At 33.5% G+C, this 22795-nt stretch overlaps 5 protein-coding genes across 10 annotated transcripts; all 5 read right to left on the reverse strand.

Moving 5' to 3' along the window:
* Positions 1-1180: 1180 nt before the first annotated feature.
* LOC107888540 (GATA transcription factor 5) lies at positions 1181-2991 on the reverse strand. Its single transcript, XM_016812686.2, has 2 exons — positions 2175-2991; positions 1181-2067 (listed from the first exon to the last, which is right to left on the reverse strand). Exons 1-2 carry the CDS (start codon positions 2292-2294, stop codon positions 1312-1314), a joined length of 876 nt encoding a protein of 291 aa, XP_016668175.2. The 5' UTR covers positions 2295-2991; the 3' UTR covers positions 1181-1311.
* A 2442-nt stretch (positions 2992-5433) lies between these two features.
* On the reverse strand, positions 5434-9654 carry LOC107888528 (uncharacterized). Its single transcript, XM_016812671.2, has 7 exons — positions 8975-9654; positions 8642-8696; positions 7957-8031; positions 7690-7781; positions 6921-7002; positions 6102-6185; positions 5434-5800 (listed from the first exon to the last, which is right to left on the reverse strand). The coding sequence occupies exons 1-7, from the start codon at positions 9310-9312 to the stop codon at positions 5678-5680; spliced, it is 849 nt and encodes a 282-aa protein (XP_016668160.1). The 5' UTR covers positions 9313-9654; the 3' UTR covers positions 5434-5677.
* A 1249-nt stretch (positions 9655-10903) lies between these two features.
* On the reverse strand, positions 10904-15301 carry LOC107888498 (TATA-box-binding protein). 6 transcript variants are annotated; one of them, XM_016812636.2, is made up of 9 exons: positions 14676-15301; positions 13031-13118; positions 12850-12921; positions 12646-12696; positions 12464-12508; positions 12226-12318; positions 11693-11794; positions 11536-11609; positions 10904-11387 (listed from the first exon to the last, which is right to left on the reverse strand). In XM_016812636.2, coding segments are annotated over exons 1-9 (606 nt in total). In that variant the 5' UTR covers positions 14756-15301; the 3' UTR covers positions 10904-11386. The 6 variants fall into 6 exon arrangements, 3 of the variants coding, with proteins under 3 accessions (XP_016668125.1, XP_016668140.1, XP_016668132.1); XM_016812651.2 differs by having other exon boundaries at positions 10904-11465; XM_016812643.2 differs by having other exon boundaries at positions 10904-11468.
* Positions 15302-17134: 1833 nt separating this feature from the next.
* Positions 17135-19317, reverse strand: LOC107888492 (NADPH-dependent aldehyde reductase-like protein, chloroplastic). The gene is made up of 2 exons (XM_016812624.2): positions 18758-19317; positions 17135-17705 (listed from the first exon to the last, which is right to left on the reverse strand). The coding sequence occupies exons 1-2, from the start codon at positions 19144-19146 to the stop codon at positions 17297-17299; spliced, it is 798 nt and encodes a 265-aa protein (XP_016668113.1). The 5' UTR covers positions 19147-19317; the 3' UTR covers positions 17135-17296.
* A 1438-nt stretch (positions 19318-20755) lies between these two features.
* LOC107888483 (NADPH-dependent aldehyde reductase-like protein, chloroplastic) lies at positions 20756-22050 on the reverse strand. The gene has a single exon (XM_016812614.2). It carries the CDS (start codon positions 21931-21933, stop codon positions 20992-20994), a length of 942 nt encoding a protein of 313 aa, XP_016668103.1. The 5' UTR covers positions 21934-22050; the 3' UTR covers positions 20756-20991.
* Between the last annotated feature and the right edge of the window lie 745 nt (positions 22051-22795).

A 22795-nucleotide genomic window follows, 5' to 3' on the forward strand; every position in this document is an offset into this window, starting at 1 on the left:
TTTAGAAAAAAAGGCATATATTTGCAAAGCACAAAATTAAAAACTTTTTTTATAAAAAGGGAAAAAAAAAACAAGGAATCTGGTTTCAAAAGAAAACTGTTTCCCATTCTCATGAGAATCCATTGGTAGTAATAAATAAATTAAAAAGGTTAAAAGGGATAATTATGAAATAAAATAAAAAGTTGAGCAGCATGCTGGAATCCATAATCTAATCTCATCTTATTATTTAATTTGTGTTATTCACAAATAGGTTCTATTTTGCCAAGATTTTTTAATTTAAATTTTGTAATAAATATTAGCATTTTAAATTTTTAATAGATATTGTGATAAATTTAAATTTAAATCTTAATATTTATTTTTTATTAATTTGATATTTATTTTTTAAAGTTAAATTTGATTATTAATTTTTTAAAAAGAGTTAAATCACTTTTTTTAATGAAAATATTTATTAAAATTTTAATTTTTTAATAATACTAACATGTATTTATTATGTCATGTCAATACATAATTTAAATTTTATAAAAAAAATTCAAAATTCAAAAGATTATAAAAAGTTCATAAAAATTACAAATAAAAAAGTATAAGAGGCATGTAGATTGCCAAGCGAGTTATGATATTTAAAAGTATTTCTATTAAAAAATAATTTGAATTTTTTTAAAAAAAATTATGGTTAAATTGTGTATGTTTTTTTAAAAACTTTGATAACTAAATTTAACTAAAAAATAAGGATTAGTTTGAGAAAAAAATATGAATAGGATTAAAATTTTAAAATTTGTAATTGGATTTTTTTTTAAATTTCAAAATTGTCCTTCTTAAGACAATGTCGTTGAAATTCAAAATTAGCTAAGAAGTGGAGTTTTTATATATAAAAATAAATAAAAGAAAATCCAAGAGTCCATTTTGATATTAAACGCATTTGGTCATGTTATTTTGATGAGCTAACCAACGTCATATAGTTTCCATGTTCTAAGGGTACTACACTTGTTTCATTAAACCTTACAACTTTGATTTACATTTTTTTTTAGGTTTTATATATTTTTTATAAACCAAATTTCACATTATGCATATGACTGAAGGAGCAGCATAGAGGGAATTTTTGTTTTCCTGTAAAATAATAATTTAAAAATTGTAAAAAATAAAATAGAGTTCATAAAAGTATATATAATATAATGATAGGCAGTAAACAAATAAGGGAATTACTACATTACTACTAGCGAAGAATTTCTTCAAATTTGATCGTATCTAGACATTGATTTACATTGGGGGGAATAAAAGAGAAAAAGGGGAAGTGAATCATCATATCATAACATCTCACTGCTCACTAGGAATTGAAGATAACAGAGACATCCTCATCTCCATCACTTTCTTGTGAGAATTGGAGTGCAAATAGCTCACAAAAGTAGGGCTTTTTGCTGGCCTATACTCTGGCAGCAACCTCCCTGACTTGTACCTCACCCCACATGCATTGCATAGTGTCTTTGGACCCAATGGTCCTGCTCTCCACTGTGGTGTCCTTTGTGCTAAGCAATGGCTGCACCTCCTTGGCTGCTGCTGGTTCACCCCATTGTTGTTCCCATCTCCTATACTCTCTTTACTCACCACCGCCGCCGCCGCCGCCGCCGCCTTCTCTTCCTCCATTCCCTCTTTCTTTGTTGATTCCTCAACCTCACTATACCCCACCATGCCACTGCTGTTGTCATCTTCCTTTTTGGGCATAATGAGTTCACTGTCAGCTAACCAACATGACTGTTGAAGCAAAAGAGGGTCAGAGTTTGGCAATTGGAGGCTTTGATACCAACTGCAAAATGGGTTGTTTTTGGTTTTGGATAATGTTGTGGAAACCCTCTTTCTTTTGCTCCTAGCCTTGCCTGGAACCACAATTTTCTGCAAGGAAGGTGGGGTGATTTGATGTGGTTTCTTTGCAGAATTTGTAGGCTTTGTTGTTGTAGTTGTTGCAGTTGTGGTAACATTTGGAGCTGCTGTGGCAGCAACTGGTATGCAGTTCCCAGTGCTTGATAAACAGTCTTCTACAAATATAGACAACCACTCCAAACTCACATCCACTTCCTGCAATTTGTACAAAAAATACCGAGTTAGAGACTTTAAAACTCAAGCAAAAAGACCCCAACTTTGCAACAATAGGCATGCACAAAGAGAAAGGAACAGAGACTGACCGTATTTTGAGTGGGGAAAAGGTCATCAATAGAGGCACCCAGTTTAGAGCATGGTGATGAAAGGACTTGCTCTGGTTGATGATATTCACCCGAGACTGACACATTCCTGAGAAAATCCATAGCCAAAAAAACAAAACAAAATTTTTCTACTGTGTTGTTAAGCTTCAAGAAAAGAAAGTGAAAGGTAGGAATTTGAAGTGAAAACTGAAAACTGAAAACTGAAAATACCCTTCTAAGTACAGAGAAAATACAACAAAGAGAAGAAGAAGATGAAGATGAAGAAGAAATGTTCGTTTAGAGCATAAGGGTTATAGGAGTTGAAGTACGGGGTTTTGCTCTGCTGTATTCAATACTTGTGCCCCCTCTTTATGGCCTAGTTTTCTGTCGGCAGATAAAGCTAAAGAAAACAATCAAATTCAAAACTTATTGAATCACTAGGGAAAAGGGAGACAAAAAAATAAAGAAAAAGAAAATTGCCCATATCTCTTTCTCACTGCTTAAACATATATACATATATATATTATATAATAATATACAAGAATAAGACCAGTTTTTCTTTTATCTATCATATTATTCTTGGGGTTATTAAATTAACTAAGATGGGGGGACAAATTTTGAATTTTGTTCTCTTTATGGTTTTGAATTTGGGTTAGATGAGGCAATGGAGGGAGTCATGGAGGGAGGGGTTTGAGTGCAACTGTGGAGAAGGTTCAGTGGGGTCAGAATTCCAGGGCCTGCTTGGACTCTGAAGCCTGCTCTGGTTTTTGAAAAAAGACCCTAAAAGGCCAAAACTTTAAAAAGAAAGAAAAACAATGAAAGAGTGGGCTAATGCGGATGGGACCAGGAAAGCCGAAGTACTATGTATTAATAGTGTCAAGCTTGCTACAGTATATATAACCTGCTAGGCTGATAGATTCTTAAGTAAAAGGTTAAACTTCCTTTTAAACCAGGCTTTTATCAGGTGATGTTGATCTTTGCAGAAGGCTGAGGGAGCCAATAGCATTTTCAATGTCAACTTTGATTGATCTGTAGCCTTTTATGTTACACTATGATTGTTCATTTCATCAAATGATCACATTTTTGTTAGGGTATTTGTGTATCAACATTTAGATAAGATATGGAATTAAAAACTCGTATCCAAATAACATAGATGATAACAAATTATAGAGTATCATGTCTTTAAAATCTAGCTGTTCCCTTCTAATTAATGGCCTCACATCCCAACAATAAGGCTGTCATTGTAAACCAGATTTCATGACTCTGCCCATAATAAATCTAATCAATAGGAAATAAAAACATGAACCACCAGTTAAAATGGTTGAAAATGACACTTCACTCTTTCGGGTTGGTTCATAACTCAAATGTGAACCCTTGGGATTAGGTTAAGTATGTATCAAGCAAAGCAAAGTTTCTAGGAATTAAAACATGGGATCCACAGAAACTTTATGCTTGGTGGTTCCTATTTAATATATATAAACAGATGAATGTTATTGCAAAGGAATAGTTTCTGATATTGGTCTGGTTCTTATTGGCAGAGTGCACTGCTAACTCTTTCAGATGTTGGTTCTACATAATCTTCTTCACTACCAGCATAATTACTCTGTGATGTATATACGCGTAAATGAATAAATGTATGTAAATGATGGATGTAAAATTATACATAGATGGACCCCACATCATTGCATCAGCCATTTTCTAACTTAATGTATGTCCCCATCAAATGGTGGATCAATTACACAGTCAATGAATAGTAATTCGGTTCAACCAAACATGCTGGCCACCTTTTGATGACCAAGCCATGTGAAAACACTAGGGGAACTTTGAACATCCCACATTAACCCATCTCCTTGTTTGTCTTGCCTTATTCTGGCCACATATAGATTTATCCATTTCTCTATTTCTGAATTCAGGATTTACTCCGATTTGTTCACTCAATTACCTTTAAAAAGTAATATCGAATAAGTTTAGAGATCGAATATGAGTTATGAACTCCATAATTTTGAGTGGACTTGTGAGGGAGGGCTTCATTTTCTGTCTGGCAAAGGGACAGGGTCATCCCAACTGTTACCCTCAATGGATAGAAATAGGACAATGCAAACAATAATTGTAGGGGAAAAGTAAAGGGGTGAGAAAGTTTTGAATTGATAATAATAATAATGAGACAAGGAGAGGGAAATTTTATATATATATATGTGCCTAAAGGATATGATTCTGTCCTGCCATATGCTCAAAAGTCCACAAGCATGACAACACCACCACCCCCTCATCCCTTTCTCCATTATAATGAAGGCTGAATATATACTCCTTGGGATGGATTCCATGTGAGCTTGCCTAATCTTCAACAATCACTAATTTTGGGTTTCTACATCATATTCTCTTTTATAAAGAAAATTGAAGATAGAAGAGGTTACAGATGTAAAAATTTGAATATCGAATTAATTGAATGTTGCATAAACTATCTAATATAAGCTCCTAACTATTCTGAAGGTAATAACTGTAGCTGAAAAACAGTTGGTCAAAAAGAGAATTAGGGTTTGTTGTATACTCCATATTTTGTTCATTGAGAAAAAAGGGGAAAAGGTTGAGTTTGGTGTTACATTAATCACTGCAAACTCATGAAATGGACAGGTAGAAAAAGCCATAAACTTAGTGACTAAATATATGGACAATATTTGAAGTGAAGAAAGTGGAAAAATTAAACCTTGATTAAAGGTTATAGATCAGAAATAATAAAGATAAGGCCATAGCAGTATGAAAGGGATTGGAATTCCCTAAATACATATAACATGATTGTATGATTGATTAAATTAAAAAAAAAAGATTCTTATTTTCTTGTTAGAACAAACGACGATGTTTGGTTCAAACTTTGAATCTTCCATGTGAAATCATTTAAATATTTTAAGCCAAGTGACCACAGATGTGGTTGAGCTTAAGCTGTATGCAAAATAAGGTCATAAGCATATAGGTGCCATCATTTGTGGCTTAAGACATACAATTATCTTTCCCTAGCCTCTTTCCAAGGGAACCAAAAATGGAAAGTATGGACAATGCCGCTGCATGCAAATTATTATGCGCTTGTATTACTTGGACTTGGGTACGAGTGTCAAATAAAAAAATGTGCAAGACAAAAGTACTTCAAACAAAATGAAGGGTTGGGAACATCATAGGTTTACAGCTAGGTGTTTGCAAATCTCATCAATGACTAATTCTACAAGTCAAAGATCAAGAAGCACATTCACACATGAAAAAGAAACAAAAGTAAAAATAGTACAGAGCTTTCTCAGAATGATTGTCGGTAACATGATACAATGATATAGTTAACTGGTTTTAGGGGATCAAGCGTTTGGCCTTAAAACATTGCCAAAGAAAATTCTAAATGAATGCATTCATTTTGTGAATTAGAAGTCGAAATATGATACAAGTTTTGAATGCAATTTAGAAGTGAGGACTTATCTGATATGTAGGAAAATATAAGAATGTACAAGAGGCTGCATAGATGGAGCCTAAGGCTCTATGGAAGAGGAGAGATACTGACGCCATTCTTCTGGTGTACCATTTCTCTTCCTCAACATCATTATTGCGGCGCTTGTTAGAGGTATCGCAAGTATGTCATAATCCTTAGGGGCCTGAAAAATCAAATAAGGGGAAGTATCTTAGTGAAGTGTTGCCATGCTAATAGTTTTTCAATAGTTAATACAGAAAAAAGCTTTTAAGATTTCCAGTTTTCTTGATCAGGTGTATGTCATCCCTTTGTTCATTCACACCTAGAAAAGAGAGAAAAGGTGCTGCAATCTGTGCATTATGGCCTTCTTTTAATTATTATTATTTGTCAAATGCTATCTATAGCTGAAAAAACCATTTTTCAATAAATGATTATAAGAAAATAAAGCTTTCATGGTTTAACTTTCAGGAGTGTAGGTGAAATACCTTGGGGACCTTAATCAGCTTCATATTTGCTTCCTCTAGAGTTTTTCGACCTTTCTTTGAATTGCACTCGGCACAAGCAGCGACCTATGCCAAGCACATGAAAGAAAAAACTATAAACACCTGTAAATCCATGGTGATTAGTATAAACTGTTGTTTGATCAGGTTTCCCATGGTTCCAAATAGTAAAACACACATAATATCCACTGTCAAATTAGACAGAAATGTTTGAAAGTAAAGACAATCTAACATGGCTCTTCATCAAGCTTTTCATAAAGCCACCTCTGGTCAATATTTCAAAATCAGATATACTGCAAATTCATATTGGAAGCATATAAGAGCATAGACTATATATTTATCACTTTTTGACAAGCTCAAGTAACCATACGACTCATCTTTCAATTTCAATCATTTTCAGTATTTAACTTTAAAAAAAAAAAAAGCTTCAAGAAAGATAAATAATAGATCTTCTAAGACCTCTAGCTATCTTCCAGAGATTCCCCAAGAAGCCTTGTCCTCACTCCTGCTTATATGTTCAATAAATAATTAGTAGGAAAGATGAAAACTTTGAAGCATGAATCAGCATTACTTATTGCCACATACAGGATAATTTTGCATAGCATTAACATGTTCCTGAGAAAAAAACATTTCTATAATTTGTTCTTATATAATTACTTCTGCATAGTCCTCGATCATATGATAGAAGAAGACATTAACAGCAAGGTATTTAACTCCTATTCACTAATTACAAGCTCAAACAAGAACCATTTGAGTTAAATCCACAAATATTGAATCGTCTATCTGTTTAATTAGCTGTCTTACCAGATTTTCCCATTTCCATTCACCACCTCTTGCAACTGGAAGAACATGGTCTATGGTCAAGTTATCATGAGCAGACCAATACCTGTTGATAAAGAAAACATCCATTGAAAGAATATTTGAAGGCAACAGAAAATTTCTGTTCAACTGTATCAATGAGAGATTATTCTTAGTTATGAAGGAACAAGAAGACTAGAGAATCAATCAGAGATTATAATAACAATAGCACATCATGAATGGAAAAAATGAGAACCAAAAAGTAGGAAACTAAGACTCGGATGACCGTCAATTACAAGTATGTTCATTTCTATCTACGTTTTTTCCATGTATTTGGAGGATGCAAAGATGACAAATGAAATGTAACACGTGAAAAAGGGATGCTATATCTATTTGTAACTAAGATCAAGTCCAACATAGAGAGGTACATTCCCATATTTAAACTAAAAAATTGGTAAAAATCCATTTTCTAAAGTTCTATGAAACAAATGAATCTTGTCAGTCCAACATTTTCTACCGCAAACTCATATACTTTAGCAACATAATTAGCACAGTTTGACATATATACATAGAGTTAAGGTATGAGTAATGTTATTCAGCGGTTAATATCTATAAAATCTTTAGGTCTGTTTCTCATGCTCAGAGATTTACAGGGTAAACTATGTCAGATAAAACAGGATACTATATCTATTTGTTGATATGAAAGGCTCACTGGCTTAGAGTATTATTTATGAGCACTTATGAATTATTGTAAGTGTGAAAGTAAAAAACTTACAGACAAGTGAACTTGTCTCTAAATAGAATATTTTTGCGACTTAGATTGATGTTGATTCTTTGTCTCTTAACAACTTGCAGAAGATGGGGAATCTGGGAGGGTAAAGAATAATGTCAATTGAAGTAGAGTACGTCACACGAGGATGAGGAACATTAAAAATAGAAAGTAAAATGGCTTAAAGAGGTAAGTAATGAAAAAGTAACAGGGAAATTGAGAAAAAGATGTTAGGGGTTAACAATTTATAATGAATCGTCCTTGGTTTCATACCCTTAAGACAGCTGGTATGTTGAAGGATCCACTTGGGGAGTTCACAGTCTGATCATAATACTCTAGAACATCAGCCTGGATAAATACAAGATAAACGGAACTTAAATGTTGAAAAGAAGAATTCTCTAATATGCTACTCAGGTGTGTCATATACGGTTATGAGTTGACATGAGTATGTTCAACTTTGTCTAAGTTTTTCCATGTATTTGGAGGGTCCTTGGAGGATCATATATGAATATCTAAGTCCAAATATGTGTATGACACAAGTACTTGAGGAAAAAATGAAGAACTAGAGCAACATAAATTCTCCATGCATGTTTCATTCATGAATGTGAGTATAAGTCTTGCATCTGACCTGAGCAAACACATATATGAAGAGTCAAAGAAGTAGATGAAGAGGTAATGCTTCATATGTGTTCAAGAAAATTATTTAAAAAAGGTAAAAATTACTTCATGTATTACATATGAATTGTCTATTGTAAAATTTGAGATTCTTGTTCTTTTTGGTAACCTAACACCATATGCTATCATAAAACAAAATGGTAATCAACATTGCCTAGCATTCCTCATTTTGGTTCATAATTTTTAAGAAAAAAATAAACAAGTGTAAAAGCAGAAAAACTAAAAGCCTCACATGGCTTCCACCCAAACATCTAAAATGAAAAGGTGAGCCACACTATCCAACCTTCTCCATGAACTCCAAACATATAGCACGCTTCCAGCAAACAACATTGATTGGCCTGTCGGGATGACAACGATCAGACCCATATCCAAAAAAATTGCAAGGAAACCAGTTCAAATCATTACAAAGGTAGAGAACTCATGTTGCAAATTGAACACAAGGAAAAATGCAGTCTCTTCAACAAATTAGTCTAAAGTCAAATCTCAAAGAACGAAAGGTAACAAGAAGAAAAGCTTTACAATGTTCCAAAACAAATACCCAAATGAAACAACAAAAGAAAGAATAAAAATCAAACAAGAAAAGATGGGTAATTGAAAAAGTGTTTTTTTTTCTTACCTGTAAGAGATATCCAAAACAAGACCTCTAAAACAAGACAACTCATCAGTCCCAAACTCACTATCGTAATCCTCTTCATCATAAAGTCCTTCATCACTCACATTCAGGCTTGCCGTGGCATTAAATTTGCTGCCTTTCTTCAAAGAAGAAGAAAAGTGGCTTCTTCTAGTAGTAGAACCAAGGAATCTGAGCATGCCCTTATGAGTTTGAAGTGATTTTAGCCCACCAGAACCACCAAAAACATTGCTGACAAGCTTGTAATGAAAAGGGTCCTTTGGTTCCACCCCATCACCATGAAAGAGCAGCTTCAAACGTCCTTGTGGGGTGAATTGAGCCATTAACTAAAACAAAGATTTTGCTTTGAGGTTTCAAAGAAGTGGGATTACAGTAGTTAATGTTGTCTTCTAAGGGGTTGTTTTAGTTTCAGCGTTGCACTTAGCAACCAAGGAAAGAGACAAAGAACAGTGTTTATATCTAATCTAAGAAAGAGGAAAGGCTTGAGTGTTACGGCAAAAACCGTTGCCACAAATATTTTGGCATGTGCTCCCGCTGCCCATGAGATCATATCTTATTCATAGTCGGATAAATGACTAATTTACCCACCTTCCTTCGTATAATTCTTTTTTATTTGGATATTTCACGTAATATTTTCTCCCGTTTAATCTCATCTGATATAAAACGGAATGATCAGAATTTTGGTTCTGAAACCACTTATAGCATGCAATCATATCATCATTCGCTATAAGCGGAAGCAGAAAGGCCCATTCTCAAAGAAACTGACGATTCCTTTCCTTATCCTTTGGGTGCTTGACTATTAAACTTTTGATTTTTTTTTTCAGGATGGACCCTTCCTTCATTTCATCTGATCTCAATTGGGAGGACTGACTCGTTGGTAACCTCGATACTTCAATGTAGGGATCAGAGTCAACCTAGAAAATTTTGTTAGGTGATTGAAATTAAATTATAATTTTTATAATAGTAAAAATATAATTTTATTTATATTTTTATAATTTTAAAAAAATTAAATTAAATTTTTTATTATTTTTAAAAGAGTTAAAAGTGTAATTTTATTTTTATTAATTTAAAATTTTAAAAATTTTAAAAAATTTAAATGAAAAATTTTTCATTTTAATTAGGGCCAAAACCCCTGCCACCCGTAGATACACCTCTGGTTGGACGACCTGCTACGGCAAACGCTTGTCAAAGCATTCAAAATTAATCAAACCCATAATGGGAAGTTTCAAATTTCAAAATTTGTTCGAAATATTTAATAACTTGATTAATAATGAGTTCAATTTTTTTTGTTACTTTATGTGCCTCTCTATTTTTTACTGGCTCAATTGCTAAATCTGTTCAATTTCCTCTCCATATATGGTTACTTAATGTCATGGAAGGACACTCTTAAGCTTTGGACAACCAAATAGAGTTCTTGATAGAGTTAATACTACGATTGTAGAGTTCTTTATCCTTCAACCGTGAATAGAAAAGAGTTATCCGAGACTCGATAATTGAAGTTCATTAACTGAGGTAAAATTATAGGCCCTGCGAGATGGGAATCTCTAAGTGACCTGAACATTACTCAACTCGGAGTAAAAATAAATGCTACAGATGTGTTGAAGAAGCAATTTTCAACATGATTTATCTATAGTTATATTTCAGTTAATGGTAACTAGTTCCTTTATTTGACCTAAGAAAATAGGTACGTGGATCATGGCTCAAAAAACATCAATCAATAACATGACAAACTCAAAATGACAGACTGATCAGAACTAACAAAAAAGCATCAACATGAACACCCTACCCCCACCCCAAAAAAAAAAAAAATCGAGCCCTAACAAAAGCAACTAGGCAGTCCAACTGTAGATAGCAGCAGCAAAACCTCTTGGCAAGCAGAAAACAGTTGTACATATATTTCATAATCATTAAATATCATGTCACTAACAGGCTAAATATACTTTCATTTACAGTTTCCCTGCATTTTACAGCATCAATTTACAAATCCATATAAGCCATGACATCAACAGTTTGAGCAATAAAAAAGCACCATTAAGGGCCACAACTTTAATTAAGTTATTATTACTTTTAATATAAAGCAAAATGTCTCCAACATATAATCTTCAAGTTGTTCCTTCCATTTTCTTTTTTCCAGTTTGTTCTTCCTTCCGAATTTACTAATTACAGCATATGCCAAGCATTTAAGCACCACACTGACTTTAAGGGAAAGGAAACCCCATATGACAACCACAGCCAAAAAGCCAGGTAACGGTCCGATGTATCCAACTCCCCTCCTTTACTTTGCCAATCTCTATTCATTGTATATTCATACTTGAAATCCAACTCCTGAACATGGCAGAGGAAAACCTAATATCCACAAACAAGTCGAGGAAGGTTGTGTTTTGCCACCAAATTATATCTGAAAAGGCAGTTCCCATTCCAAGGTATTATTTGCCATCAAATTAAAAGATCAGACAGAGGCGAGATCCACAACATTCTTCTGGGATGAACAGAAAAATTAATATGAATCAATCACTTTAGTGAGAGGAGAGGGTGTAGTTTCTTACCATTGCTGGTTTTTCCTGAACTCTGTAAGTACAGGATATATGTTCTCAAAGGCTGTGTATGTCTCGTCTCTCACCTGAAACTCTCAAAGAAAGAAAATTAGCAACTCTATGATAAACAGCATGCATGAAGGTTGAACAGAAGCCCAAGATATCACACCTTAGCTCCAGTGATCACAATCTTCCCTGACACAAAAATAAGAAGCACAATCTTTGGTTGTTTCATACGATAGATCAGACCTGGAAAGAGTTCTGGTTCATACTGTATTAAAAGAACATGAAGATAAGTCCCAATCATTGATCATAACAAACAAGTCTTGACAAGCACTGTTTCAAATATCTAGAACTTGAACCAAGGAAAAAAAGGATCAAAGCATGACAAGCCTAAACTTATCTTTATGATCCCAAGGGTTGTTTACTACACAAATGAAACCTCTGCGTCAACTTTATAGCATATAATGTTTCAAAATAACTTGACCAAAAATGTTGGCCACCATCCCTGAACTTAACAGATATAAGGGTAAGTGAACTCCAAGGGGCTCACAGAAAAGACTAACTTTATAAATGAACATACACAGAGAGAAAGGCACAGGAAGTCTTGCACTCATATCTCCCAAATGTCCACCTACAAAACATGCATATCAATGTTCTTATACACAAGGAAACAACCCAATGAACGATGCTGCCACTTACACTTGAAAAGGCACCATGGGAGTATGCAAGACCTTCAAGTCTGATGGGAAATTTGACATCACATGACCCAACAATGTTCTGAATTTTGAAGTCCTGCCAATCACAACAGAACCATGTAAAAAACCAACTGTGCAGAAGGGAAAAACATTATTGAAGGATGAGATTTTAGTCAATACGTGAGACTTTATGAGCATTGTTTGCATGGGAGGAATTTAAAAGAAATCAATCATTACAATACCTTAAACTTTGCAGGAAAACCAAGCTTTTGGATAATCCTGGCATACTGAAAGTAGAAAAAATTCTCCGTTAATGCCAATTTCATGATTTTATCTATCTAATGATAAGAATAACTATGACATAGCTAGCTGACCACTAACATAGTTCAAAAACAAAACTGGAACGCATCTCAAAAGAAAATACCTTCCTTGCAGCCAGTTTAGACTGCTGTTCACTTTTAGCACCAGTGCAGACCTGACAAATCAAGGAAAGTTGTTTAGTAAATCAACAATTGAACAATGTTAATACACTAGCACTAGTTCTTTACAAAAATGATTTTGCCACTATAAACTTGCACGCAGTCAAATAACTGCATATGATTGTGATTTCCAATAAGAATTGAATTACCATCTTTCCAGAGGCGAAAATCAAAGCTGTAGTTTTTGGCTCCCTGATTCTCATAATGACAGCAGCAAAACGCTGTAGGTTATTTTTATAGAAAAGGTTAGCAATCAGACAACAGCAGCAGAATCAGAAGCTGCACAAACTAAAGTATATAATGACAAGTATTTAACCATCACTAGCATACCTTTGGATTGTATTCTGCATTTCGAGCTTGCAGTGCTATTTGCTTAAGATCCAACTTGCAATCTAAGTTTACAGTTGAAACAATGTTCCTAGAAACACAATAAGAGTAATATTGGGATGTTAACTACAGTAAAACCCAAAAGTTCGTAGAAACATGAAGAAACCTCAGCCATGCCTCACTTCTAAAAGAAAATTTTTCCAAAGATCACCAGTTCCAATTTCCCGTTGGTATCAGTTAGTGAGACATTTGAGTTTAAAATAAGTCAAGCGCCTCAACTTATTTGGCTAGTTGATCCCTCTTAAGAACAAGACTTAAACAGTGATATGTAGCATACCTCAAATGGTACATTATTCGATAGCAGGCTAGTGGATCAAAATTATTCAATAATACTTTATATAATATATTCATTATTCGTCCTATCAAAATTACCCACCATCCATATCTAAGGAACTCTAGTACCATACAGAGCACATAAAATGGAACACAAAAAAGTATTAATCCAAAGTTAACTTATTAAAACTCTCCACTATTTTGATACAAAAACAGACTCAAAGTGCCCTTAGAATTTCCTACAAGCGTACCCAAGCCACATACTAACAGAATTCATTTCTCTAAAATTCTTTTCAACCTGCGCAAGCAAACACCACAAGCTCACATAGCATATCCCTAAATTCCCTCTTCTCCTTCCCACAAGTTAATCAAAACCCACCTGACAAACTTCTCACCATCAGCAAATGTAAAGCACTAATATATGCATGGCAGATCCCTATGGGCCATTCTATAAGATAGGGATGTGTGGCAATTCCCTATCCAAAAAGACACCAAACTGGAATTGGAGAAAATTGCTGCAGTTTAGGCAAAAAGCTCAGCATGTCATCAATCAGGTAACAGGGGATCAGGTGTGGCCTTTTCCAGGGGACAAGCATGAGGTCGCAACTGCATGGCTAGAAATACTGCCAAAGCAGAGCAATACCAAGTGGTCTCATCTCCAGGCCTGTTGTAATCTCCTGGGTGCCAATAATAAAAAGACTCCTAACAAGGGGCATACTAGCTCAACGGACTGCCAAGGAAGGAGCATTTTTTATTCTGACTTCACAGAGAAAAACAAGAACCATGTTTTTCTGTGGTGCAGCTACTCAAATACTGTATGGTAGCAGATACTATGGTCCCAAAGCAGAGCTAACAACTATGGAGAAAATCAAGAAAACAATATCTATGAGGTTATGGGACCAAGAATCGTGGCTGTTGACTCGGTAAATATAGATTCGTGTAAAGCCCACCAGGTTGGTATAACTGTGGTGCTAATGGCATCTTGACCTGTAGAGAATTACTGCATTCTTTTAATAATAAAGCACATCTTATCATGTGTATATATATACGCCAAAACCAATTTTTTCAGTGATGTAATTGACTACCAGTCCAGTTACCGAAAGATCATACCTATCCAAAAAACTCTGTTCAGCAAATTAACATACATACCATTCAACCCAAAATTCTACAACCCATATGCCAAAATCACCTTTTCTTTTTCCTCCTAAACGTCCATCTCCAATAACACCTAAAACTAAAAGATCTCCCCATCGAAAAATCTTACGAGCATAAACCAGTCAGAATCTAAGACAAGAGAGGCAAAATAGGGACTTACTGAAGAGTGGGAACAATACCAGATGGATGCTTGGAAAGATCCACTGGCTGGCTCCCTTCCAAGCCACCCTGTTCCGCCATTCTCTTCTTTGCTCACCAAAAATTCAAAAGATAAATCCCCAATATTTTCCAAAAAATCGTATCGGTTTTCTTCTAAACACACAATACCAAAACAACCCAATCGAATTTGCCAAGTATAATCAACCCGTTGACCAAAAATTAGGTTTTCAAAACGCTAAATCTACAATTTAATCAAATTCAATCCGTTAACCAAAATTTATGTTTTTAAAAGGTATAGTCTACAATTTTTGGAGGAAATGGAAGAAAAATACACAAAACAAAAGAAAGATCGAGTTTAATCAAATCTAAGCAAATTCAACACGTTTTCCAACGGAAAAAATTTGGGGATTTAAAAGGATATATTTATAACTAGTAAAATCGGAGGGAAAATGTTTGAAAACGAGAGCTTCTTTATATATATAAAAGAAAGGTGAAGGATTTGGTTTAAGATAAAAGAGAGCAAAGAGATTGGATTAGAGGGGGTAGAGAGCGTCTCGTTTTGATGATGAGAAATTTGGGCGTCTGGCTTTTAAGACACAGAGAGATGCCGTGTTTCAATCGGGTTGGCCTTTTGTACTCTACTTCTTCCTATTTATAGACATTGACTTCATTGGCCGGTTAAAAAACTCTAGCTACCGGCTTTTGCCGGTTTTGTTGGAAAAAAATATCTGACCTCAGCTAATGTAATTGCTGCTCGGATTTGAGTATTCTCTATGTAGAAAATATGTTACGGGACCAATCTCATTAAACTAAGCTTATGTTTTGTTTGATTTAATTTTAATAAAATAATCATTAAATTATTCGAAAATTTTTATTTAACTCATTAAGTTATTAATTTTTTTAGTTTTTCAAGTTTGAGTAACAATCGATAGGTGAATCAATACCCATCAATAAGTAAAAGAACATACTTTTAAGTAGAAGTCGATCTGACAGCCAATATTAAAGATTAGATAAAAAAGTTATTTAGATTTTGGTTCCTAGATTTGTAATGTACAAAATTGATTCATGAAAAAAAAATTAAACTGTAAAAGAGAAGGGGAAGGAGAAGGAGAACTCTCAACTGGTGCAGACAACACGAACAAAGAATGCCATATATAAATGATTTTAACAACTTAGTGAATTAAATGAAAACTTTCAAATAGTTCAGTGACTATTTTGTAATTTTTTAAAGTTAAGTGATTAAAATGTAAATTTACTAATAATTTAGTAGCCTTGGGTGTAATTCACCCAATGTGTTATCATTGAAAGTAGGATGGCCAATTCTTTGTAGAGAAGTTTTTAAAGTGTCGTCCTTTCAAAAGCAATGACCTCTAAATAGGTCGATATTATCTTCGAGTTGAATTGGGAATTTGTCTCTCAATTTTAGCGAAAGTCTGAGTGCCTAAAGAGGTTACTCGAGATGCAAATTCACAAACCGACAGTAATTCGTTGTGAAAGATTATGCGTGATGCAGAGTCACTTACCAAAAAATTGATAATCATTTATCACTAGTATAATTTGAACCCAAGCCTTTAAATAATATAAGTGAATACAACAATTCATTGTTCTTCCCAACTAGATACTCTCACTCTATAAATCTATATCTGAGTAAGATATTTTTAAAATTCAAACTCTTATTAAAATCAAGAAATAAAACTCTGATTTCGAGAGACAATATCAAACCATTAAAATATCTATATTTTTTTAATATACAACACTTCAAAGCAAATTAATCCATTTTTTTCTTTTAGGGGTAATCTTCGCTATATTTTATTTTAGGTTAAACTATTAAAATAGTCACTTTTATTTGCCTCAATTTACATTTTAGTCACTTATATTGTTTTAGGCACTTACATTAACATATTGTAACATTTTAGTCACTGAGCAATTAATTTTCATGAACAATGTAAAAGCTGACATGACACGTTAAATAATCATTTCAAATAAAATTTTTAAGGTAAATTATACAATTAGTCCCCATATTTTTTCATATTTTTTTCTTTTTAACTTTTTTTTTCATTCTCTTCTTCTTCTCCCTCTGTTTTCCTTCATTCTCTATCTCTTTTAACTGCAATTAATACTTAGTAACTAGAATGTTACAATACAATAACGTAACATTTCAAATATAAATGACCAAAATATAACATTAGACAAATAAAAATGATTATTTTAATAGTTTACTCTTGAATAAAATCTACTTGCAGACAATAGTAAGATTAAACGCTAAAAATAACCCTAAAAATATTAATTTATTGTGTTTTGAAATGATGTAAAAGAATAGCATTTTTGTCCGTCATTTAAAAAATAATAATTTATATTTTGTTTTATATTTTTTTATCATTTTAAAACGAGATAAATCAACAATTTAATGTTTAAATTTACTTTATTTAAAAATTGGATATCTTTAAATTAAAATATAAATAAATTGCAAACTAGTTATACTAGTGTGATTATTTCATTTTTCTCGACCTATTAACAGAAGGAACCATTAAGCAAGTAAACCAACAATATCCCAAAGGATGACACAATATTCAGTATTGAACTGCATACTCTTGTTCTTTGAAAAATTGACATTTATATTTATCAAACATAGCCGCCATTAACGCGAATGGTTTGTCCATTAGTCCACTCACTAGCATCAGAGGCCAAGAACCCGACAACGGGTGCAACATCTTCGCTCTGACCAAGTCGATTATGTGGACATTCATCAATACATCTCTGCACTACCTCTTCACTTTTCCCAGCAAAGAACATCTCTGTCGCAATCGGCCCTGGTGCCACGCAATTCGCAGTGATACCAGTTCCTTTGAGTTCCTTTGCTAGTATTTTTACCATTGCCTCTATAGCTGCCTTCGATGCTGCGTATGCCCCGAATCCTGGCCTCAGTGCAGCAGCCATTGATGATGACAGCAGTATGATCCGACCTCCACCGCCACGCTTCAGCCTGTTTGCTGCTTCCTTGGCACACAAGAATGCCCCTCTTGTGTTTACACTGAAACACGTTTAGAATTAAATCAGGGTATTCAAGAAAACAATTCCAGTTTCGTTTTGGCCTCAAATACAAGCACGAATTAGAATCTCTGCATACGCAACTGCTTCAAATATATGTAGAATCTATCTAATTCAATCTTCCATGTTGCATATATTCCAATTTCCAAATGCAACCATATGACTTTTTCTCATAACACACAGAAAATCCATGGAGAATTAAAGAGAATACTGGGTACTTTTACAGTTTTTCATGAAAAATTTTACATAAACCATCTTTAACCAGTAGACTCTTTTCGGTAACTTTCATGGATGGTTCATTTAAAAGATACAACCATGGATTTGAATAACAATCATAACACAATGTTAACAACATTATTTTACAATTTTGACTCTCTTTACCGTCAATATTTACCACAATTCATCGTGACAGCATCTAAAGAAAGGATTGTATAGAACAGGGATATTCTCTCTTTCCAATAGTTTTATGCCACTTCAGCAATTTCTTCCTGAATTTCAAGATTTTATTTGGATTTGATTTTTTTCAGGATGAAAATACTGAAATTCATGAAAATTGCATCCATAACTGAATTGCAAGTAACCCAAAAGGTGACTCAAAGGCTACTAAAAGCTACAATTTGCACCAAAGCAATATCACTTGTTCTTCATACCAAGAGCTTAATACCCAAATTAACAGTGTGGAATATCTCTGGTATTTGCTAATGAACAACCCAAATTAGATATATTATAAACCCTAAAATTAAAACCAACCAATTCATCTAAGCATTAAACAAGTCGAAGGATAAAAGATTTGTAACAATCCTGCCCTTGCCACTTATTCAATTAAAAAAAAGAGAAATTAAAATCCTCTAATTTTATAATCTGAATTATTATTTCAGCCTTGCCAATCAAAAGAGATACTGTTTTCAACCCATAAAACTATTTGGTACTATAAAATAATCTGTCACAATTCTTCATACATAATCAATAAAGATATTGTAATTTTTTTTTTCAATCAATTCCATCCATGATATTTAGTACAAGTGAAAGCAGTACCTGAAAATACGGTCAAAGTCCTCCAATGCAGTATCAGCAATTTTAGGATACTTAGGATCCAGAACTCCAGCAGAGTTAACCAGGATGTGAATCGGTGATCCAAACGCCTGCTCAGCCGAATCAAACAGAAGCTTGACCTGGGCAGGGTCCGAAACATCGGCTTTGACAGTCACAACGCGCGGGGAGTCACCCGGATACAGAGAATTGATCTGGGTAGCTACGAGATCGGCTTGGTCTGCACTGGAAGTGTAGTTAATAACGAGTTTAGCACCGAGTCCAGCCAGGTGAGTGGCTATAACTCGGCCAATACCACGAGATGACCCAGTTACTATAGCAACTCGGTCTTTGAGTGGGAGAGAGTTGGTACTGGTTGTAGAAGCCATGGACATGGAATCTAGAGAGAAAATAGCACAGAAATTAATTATTTCTTATATTTTTATTCATGATTTTTCGACACTATATATATAGCTAACAGTGCAGGGATAATTCCATAATTTTTTTCAAATAATGTTTTAATACGCACTTAAACATGGGCTCTTTTTCATAATTTTTTCAATCAATCCATAATTATTTTTGCTAAAATCAAAGTCATTTAATTTGTCATAATGGTTGTCCACATTCTAGAATTCTGAGTCAGAGAAATGGATTTAAGAATTTCAAGCTCTTTATATCCTTAGAATTGTGGTGTCTTAAAGTTTCTTTACAATCAATTATTGTTTTGTGTAAATTATCTAATACTCAATTTTATTTCTCAAATTATATTTTAATAATTTTATTTTAAATATTACGTTTTAACTATTTATATTATCTTTTTATTACAAAATAGTTATTTTTTACGTTTAAGAACAAATAAAATAAAATAATTATGTTAGAGTTTGAGTTTTCGGATTTTTTAAATCCCTTTAATCCTATAAACTCCCTAATATCTTCTTCTCACCATCAACTGGTGTTGGCAATCCCCTTTAAGCCTCCCCATTTAGCCGAATAAAATTTAGTTTAATAGAGAAAATTTAATCAAGTTGAATTATGTTTTTTTTTTACTTTTGGCCATAAATATAAGATGGAAAATTGTTTTGAAGTCCTTTTCTTTTGACCGGTTAAATTTTTTTTTCGACCAACAGTGCCACATGGCAGACTATGATTAGGCCACATGTAAAAAAAACTCAGTAAATAACACCGTTAGAGTGAGGTGCCGTATCCGCAGATAGAAATTAAAGTTCAGGTACAACATTGGTAATTTCGTTAAAGTATTGGAGGATTTTTTGTCATTATCCTAGATAGTAATCTATTTAGATTTAAGTTTTTTTTTTAGAATCAAATTTAAGTAAGATTGAGCGAGCATCCAATTAAATTGAGTGAAAAGTTTTCGAGTTAATTGAGTTGATAAATTTTATTATATTATTTTAACTCAATTTTAATTTTTTTAAAATTGAATAAAATTATCCGAGTTAAATTAAATAAATTAAAATGTCAATTTAAAATATTATTACAATATAAATAATTTCAAGTTAGAAAATTTGAAACTATATATATATATGATAAACTTGAACCGATAATTTATTGTCCTCAAATTTATTATTTTAAATTTTTTTAAAATTTATTTATTTTTATATGTTCTTTATAATTTTTTAGATTTTTATTTAATATTTATAATTATTAAATATATTTTCATGAAATTTTGAAATTTTTATAAAATAATTTGAAAATTATTTTAATTATCTTCGTAATTTTTATTGAAAGAGATTATTTGTTATTTTTGAAATTAATAAAGATCAAAAAGATATTTGCACCAATTTATTATTTAAGTTGTTTGAGTTAATTGTAAAATTCAACTAAACTCGAACTCAAAAAATTAAATTACTTATTTGAATTGATACAATAAATCGAATAACTCTGATTTGGTAAATTTAAAAAAAATTTAAGTTAAATCAAATTTTACTCCCTTAAATTCATCATCAGACATCTTTTTAAGTACATTTTTATAATGAGATATACAAATAACAATTTAACCATATCTTCAAGAACAGAGTAAAAAGAAAAGAAAAAGTAGCAACAATAAATAGACTTGTCTACGGATTTGATTACTCAACTGGTCCGATAAATTCAATAAGACTGAAACTAACCTCGAACAATGTGATTTTTATTTTGATCCAGTCCAAGTAAGCTTGGATAAGGGATTTGAAAATTTCATAAGCTAAAATTCGACCCGGAACCCCTCTTGACTGTATGGTGCTTTACACAACAACTCCTCCATTGACTCTAATAACCTGCCCATTGGTCCACTCACCAGCATCACTGGCTAAAAACCCTACAATTCCTGCTATATCCTTTGGCTCGCCCAATCGACCTAGAGGGCAACCATCCACAAATCTCTGTATAGTTTCTTCAGTTTTACCAGCAAAGAACAGTTCTGTGGCTACTGGCCCTGGTGCAACACAATTTGCTGTTATCTTTGTGCCTTTGAGTTCCTTAGCCAAAATCTTTGTCATCGACTCAATAGCTGCTTTTGAAGCAACATAAGCTGCATATCCAGGTAAGAGGGATCCCACCAAAGATGTGGAGATCGTTATGATTCTTCCTCTGCCGTCGCGTGTCAACCGACGTGCTGCCTCGCGACAACAAAGGAACGATCCTTTGGTGTTGATGTTGAATGTCATATCCCAATCCTCTACTGCTGTGTTTGCTAAGGTTGGGTATTTTTGATCCATTATACCAGCACAGTTGACTAGGATGTGTATTTTGGAGCCAAATTCTTGCTCGGTTTTATCAAAGAGTAGCTTGACTTGCTCGGGGTCTGAAACATCGGCTTTGATGGCAACTGCTTGGGGATGATGATCAGTGGTACACGAAGCGTTTAACTCCGATGCCAAAAGATCAGCTTGTGTTGAATTCGAAGCATAATTGATCGCCACTCTTGCACCTAGAGATTGAAGGTGGTTGACAATGGCATGGCCGATTCCACGAGAGCCACCTGTTACTATTGCTACTCGGTCCTTAAGTGGAAGCAAAGATTGTGACACTTCCATGCTTGTTTCAGCTGCAAGAATGGTGAAACTTGAAGAGATGTGTTGGGGTATTGAAAATGGATGGATGGCTACAATATTTGTATATGCATACGGCAAAGTCAAGCCTCTGACTAGAAAAAAGTAGGTTCGAATTTTTATGGCAAAATGCATTGTCCCATTGCCAGAGTTGAAACAGAAAAGGACCTAAACCATTAAATAATTCAGCTTGAAAATAGGGGCAGTTGCCACCTTTGAACAAGCTCGAGAAAGATCAATGAATATTATATTACGTTATTTCTGCAAAGGAATATTATAAATATAGTATTGAAGAAATCACCCACTTTCATGGCTTAGCTGGGAACTTTAAATGCACTATAAAACAAAAGCAAAAGAAAAGGCAGTTTGGTGAGTGAGTGCACGTATTCCATGACTTATATGTGACTGGGGAAGCACAACATTTTTTTATTAATAAATAAATAGATATATACCATAATGTTCAAACAAGCAGATGTAAGAGGATTTCAAAAGGTATGGACTGGCATAGTGATTAAGATACACATGTTGTTTAATAACTGTTACTCCATCCAGTGTTGTTTGAACCGAACTGAACCGAACTGATTGGATCACAAATTGGCCAGGGGCCATTTTGAAAAGCAGCTTTGAATTGGGTAGAACAGGAATCAGTTGAACCAGCTAAGAAATCAATTGAATTGGGATTTTTAAATTTTTAAATTTTTTTTTGAATTTTTAATAAATTTTAATCGGAATGGCAAATTGGTGACCTGATCAGTTTGATCACCAGTGCGGTTTAGAAAACATTGACTCTATCTTTTCATTTTTATAAATATTAGACGAATATTCAGATATTGGTATTCATATCTGCCATTTACACTTTGCATGCGAGTAATATAGTTTGAAGATACAATGTCAGAAATCTCGAGCATGAGCCATGAGATTTAAGAGGAAATTAAGTTACCTTATCATGTTACATCAGAGAGGATGGGCATCGGTATTTCAGAAAGAAAGATAAACT

This window comes from Gossypium hirsutum, chromosome A11 (assembly GCF_007990345.1).
Source record: "Gossypium hirsutum isolate 1008001.06 chromosome A11, Gossypium_hirsutum_v2.1, whole genome shotgun sequence".
NCBI lineage: Eukaryota > Viridiplantae > Streptophyta > Magnoliopsida > Malvales > Malvaceae > Gossypium > Gossypium hirsutum.

Excerpts from the sequence above, each read along its gene's own strand:
- LOC107888540 (XM_016812686.2), bottom strand. The coding sequence starts at position 2,294 with ATGGATTTTCTCAGGAATGTGTCAGTCTCGGGTGAATATCATCAACCA. Across the intron at positions 2,068-2,174 it reads TTTTCCCCACTCAAAATACG|GAAGTGGATGTGAGTTTGGA; the intron begins GTCAGTCTCTGT and ends TACAAATTGCAG.
- LOC107888528 (XM_016812671.2), bottom strand. The coding sequence starts at position 9,312 with ATGGCTCAATTCACCCCACAAGGACGTTTGAAGCTGCTCTTTCATGGT. Across the intron at positions 8,697-8,974 it reads GTTTTGGATATCTCTTACAG|GCCAATCAATGTTGTTTGCT; the intron begins GTAAGAAAAAAA and ends TCATCCCGACAG. Across the intron at positions 7,782-7,956 it reads ACATACCAGCTGTCTTAAGG|ATTCCCCATCTTCTGCAAGT; the intron begins GTATGAAACCAA and ends TTACCCTCCCAG.
- LOC107888498 (XM_016812636.2), bottom strand. The coding sequence starts at position 14,755 with ATGGCGGAACAGGGTGGCTTGGAAGGGAGCCAGCCAGTGGATCTTTCC. Across the intron at positions 12,922-13,030 it reads ATGCAGAATACAATCCAAAG|CGTTTTGCTGCTGTCATTAT; the intron begins GTATGCTAGTGA and ends AATAACCTACAG. Across the intron at positions 12,319-12,463 it reads GTTTTCCTGCAAAGTTTAAG|GACTTCAAAATTCAGAACAT; the intron begins GTATTGTAATGA and ends TGTGATTGGCAG.
- LOC107888492 (XM_016812624.2), bottom strand. The coding sequence starts at position 19,146 with ATGTCCATGGCTTCTACAACCAGTACCAACTCTCTCCCACTCAAAGAC. Across the intron at positions 17,706-18,757 it reads GACTTTGACCGTATTTTCAG|TGTAAACACAAGAGGGGCAT; the intron begins GTACTGCTTTCA and ends AACGTGTTTCAG.
- LOC107888483 (XM_016812614.2), bottom strand. The coding sequence starts at position 21,933 with ATGCATTTTGCCATAAAAATTCGAACCTACTTTTTTCTAGTCAGAGGC.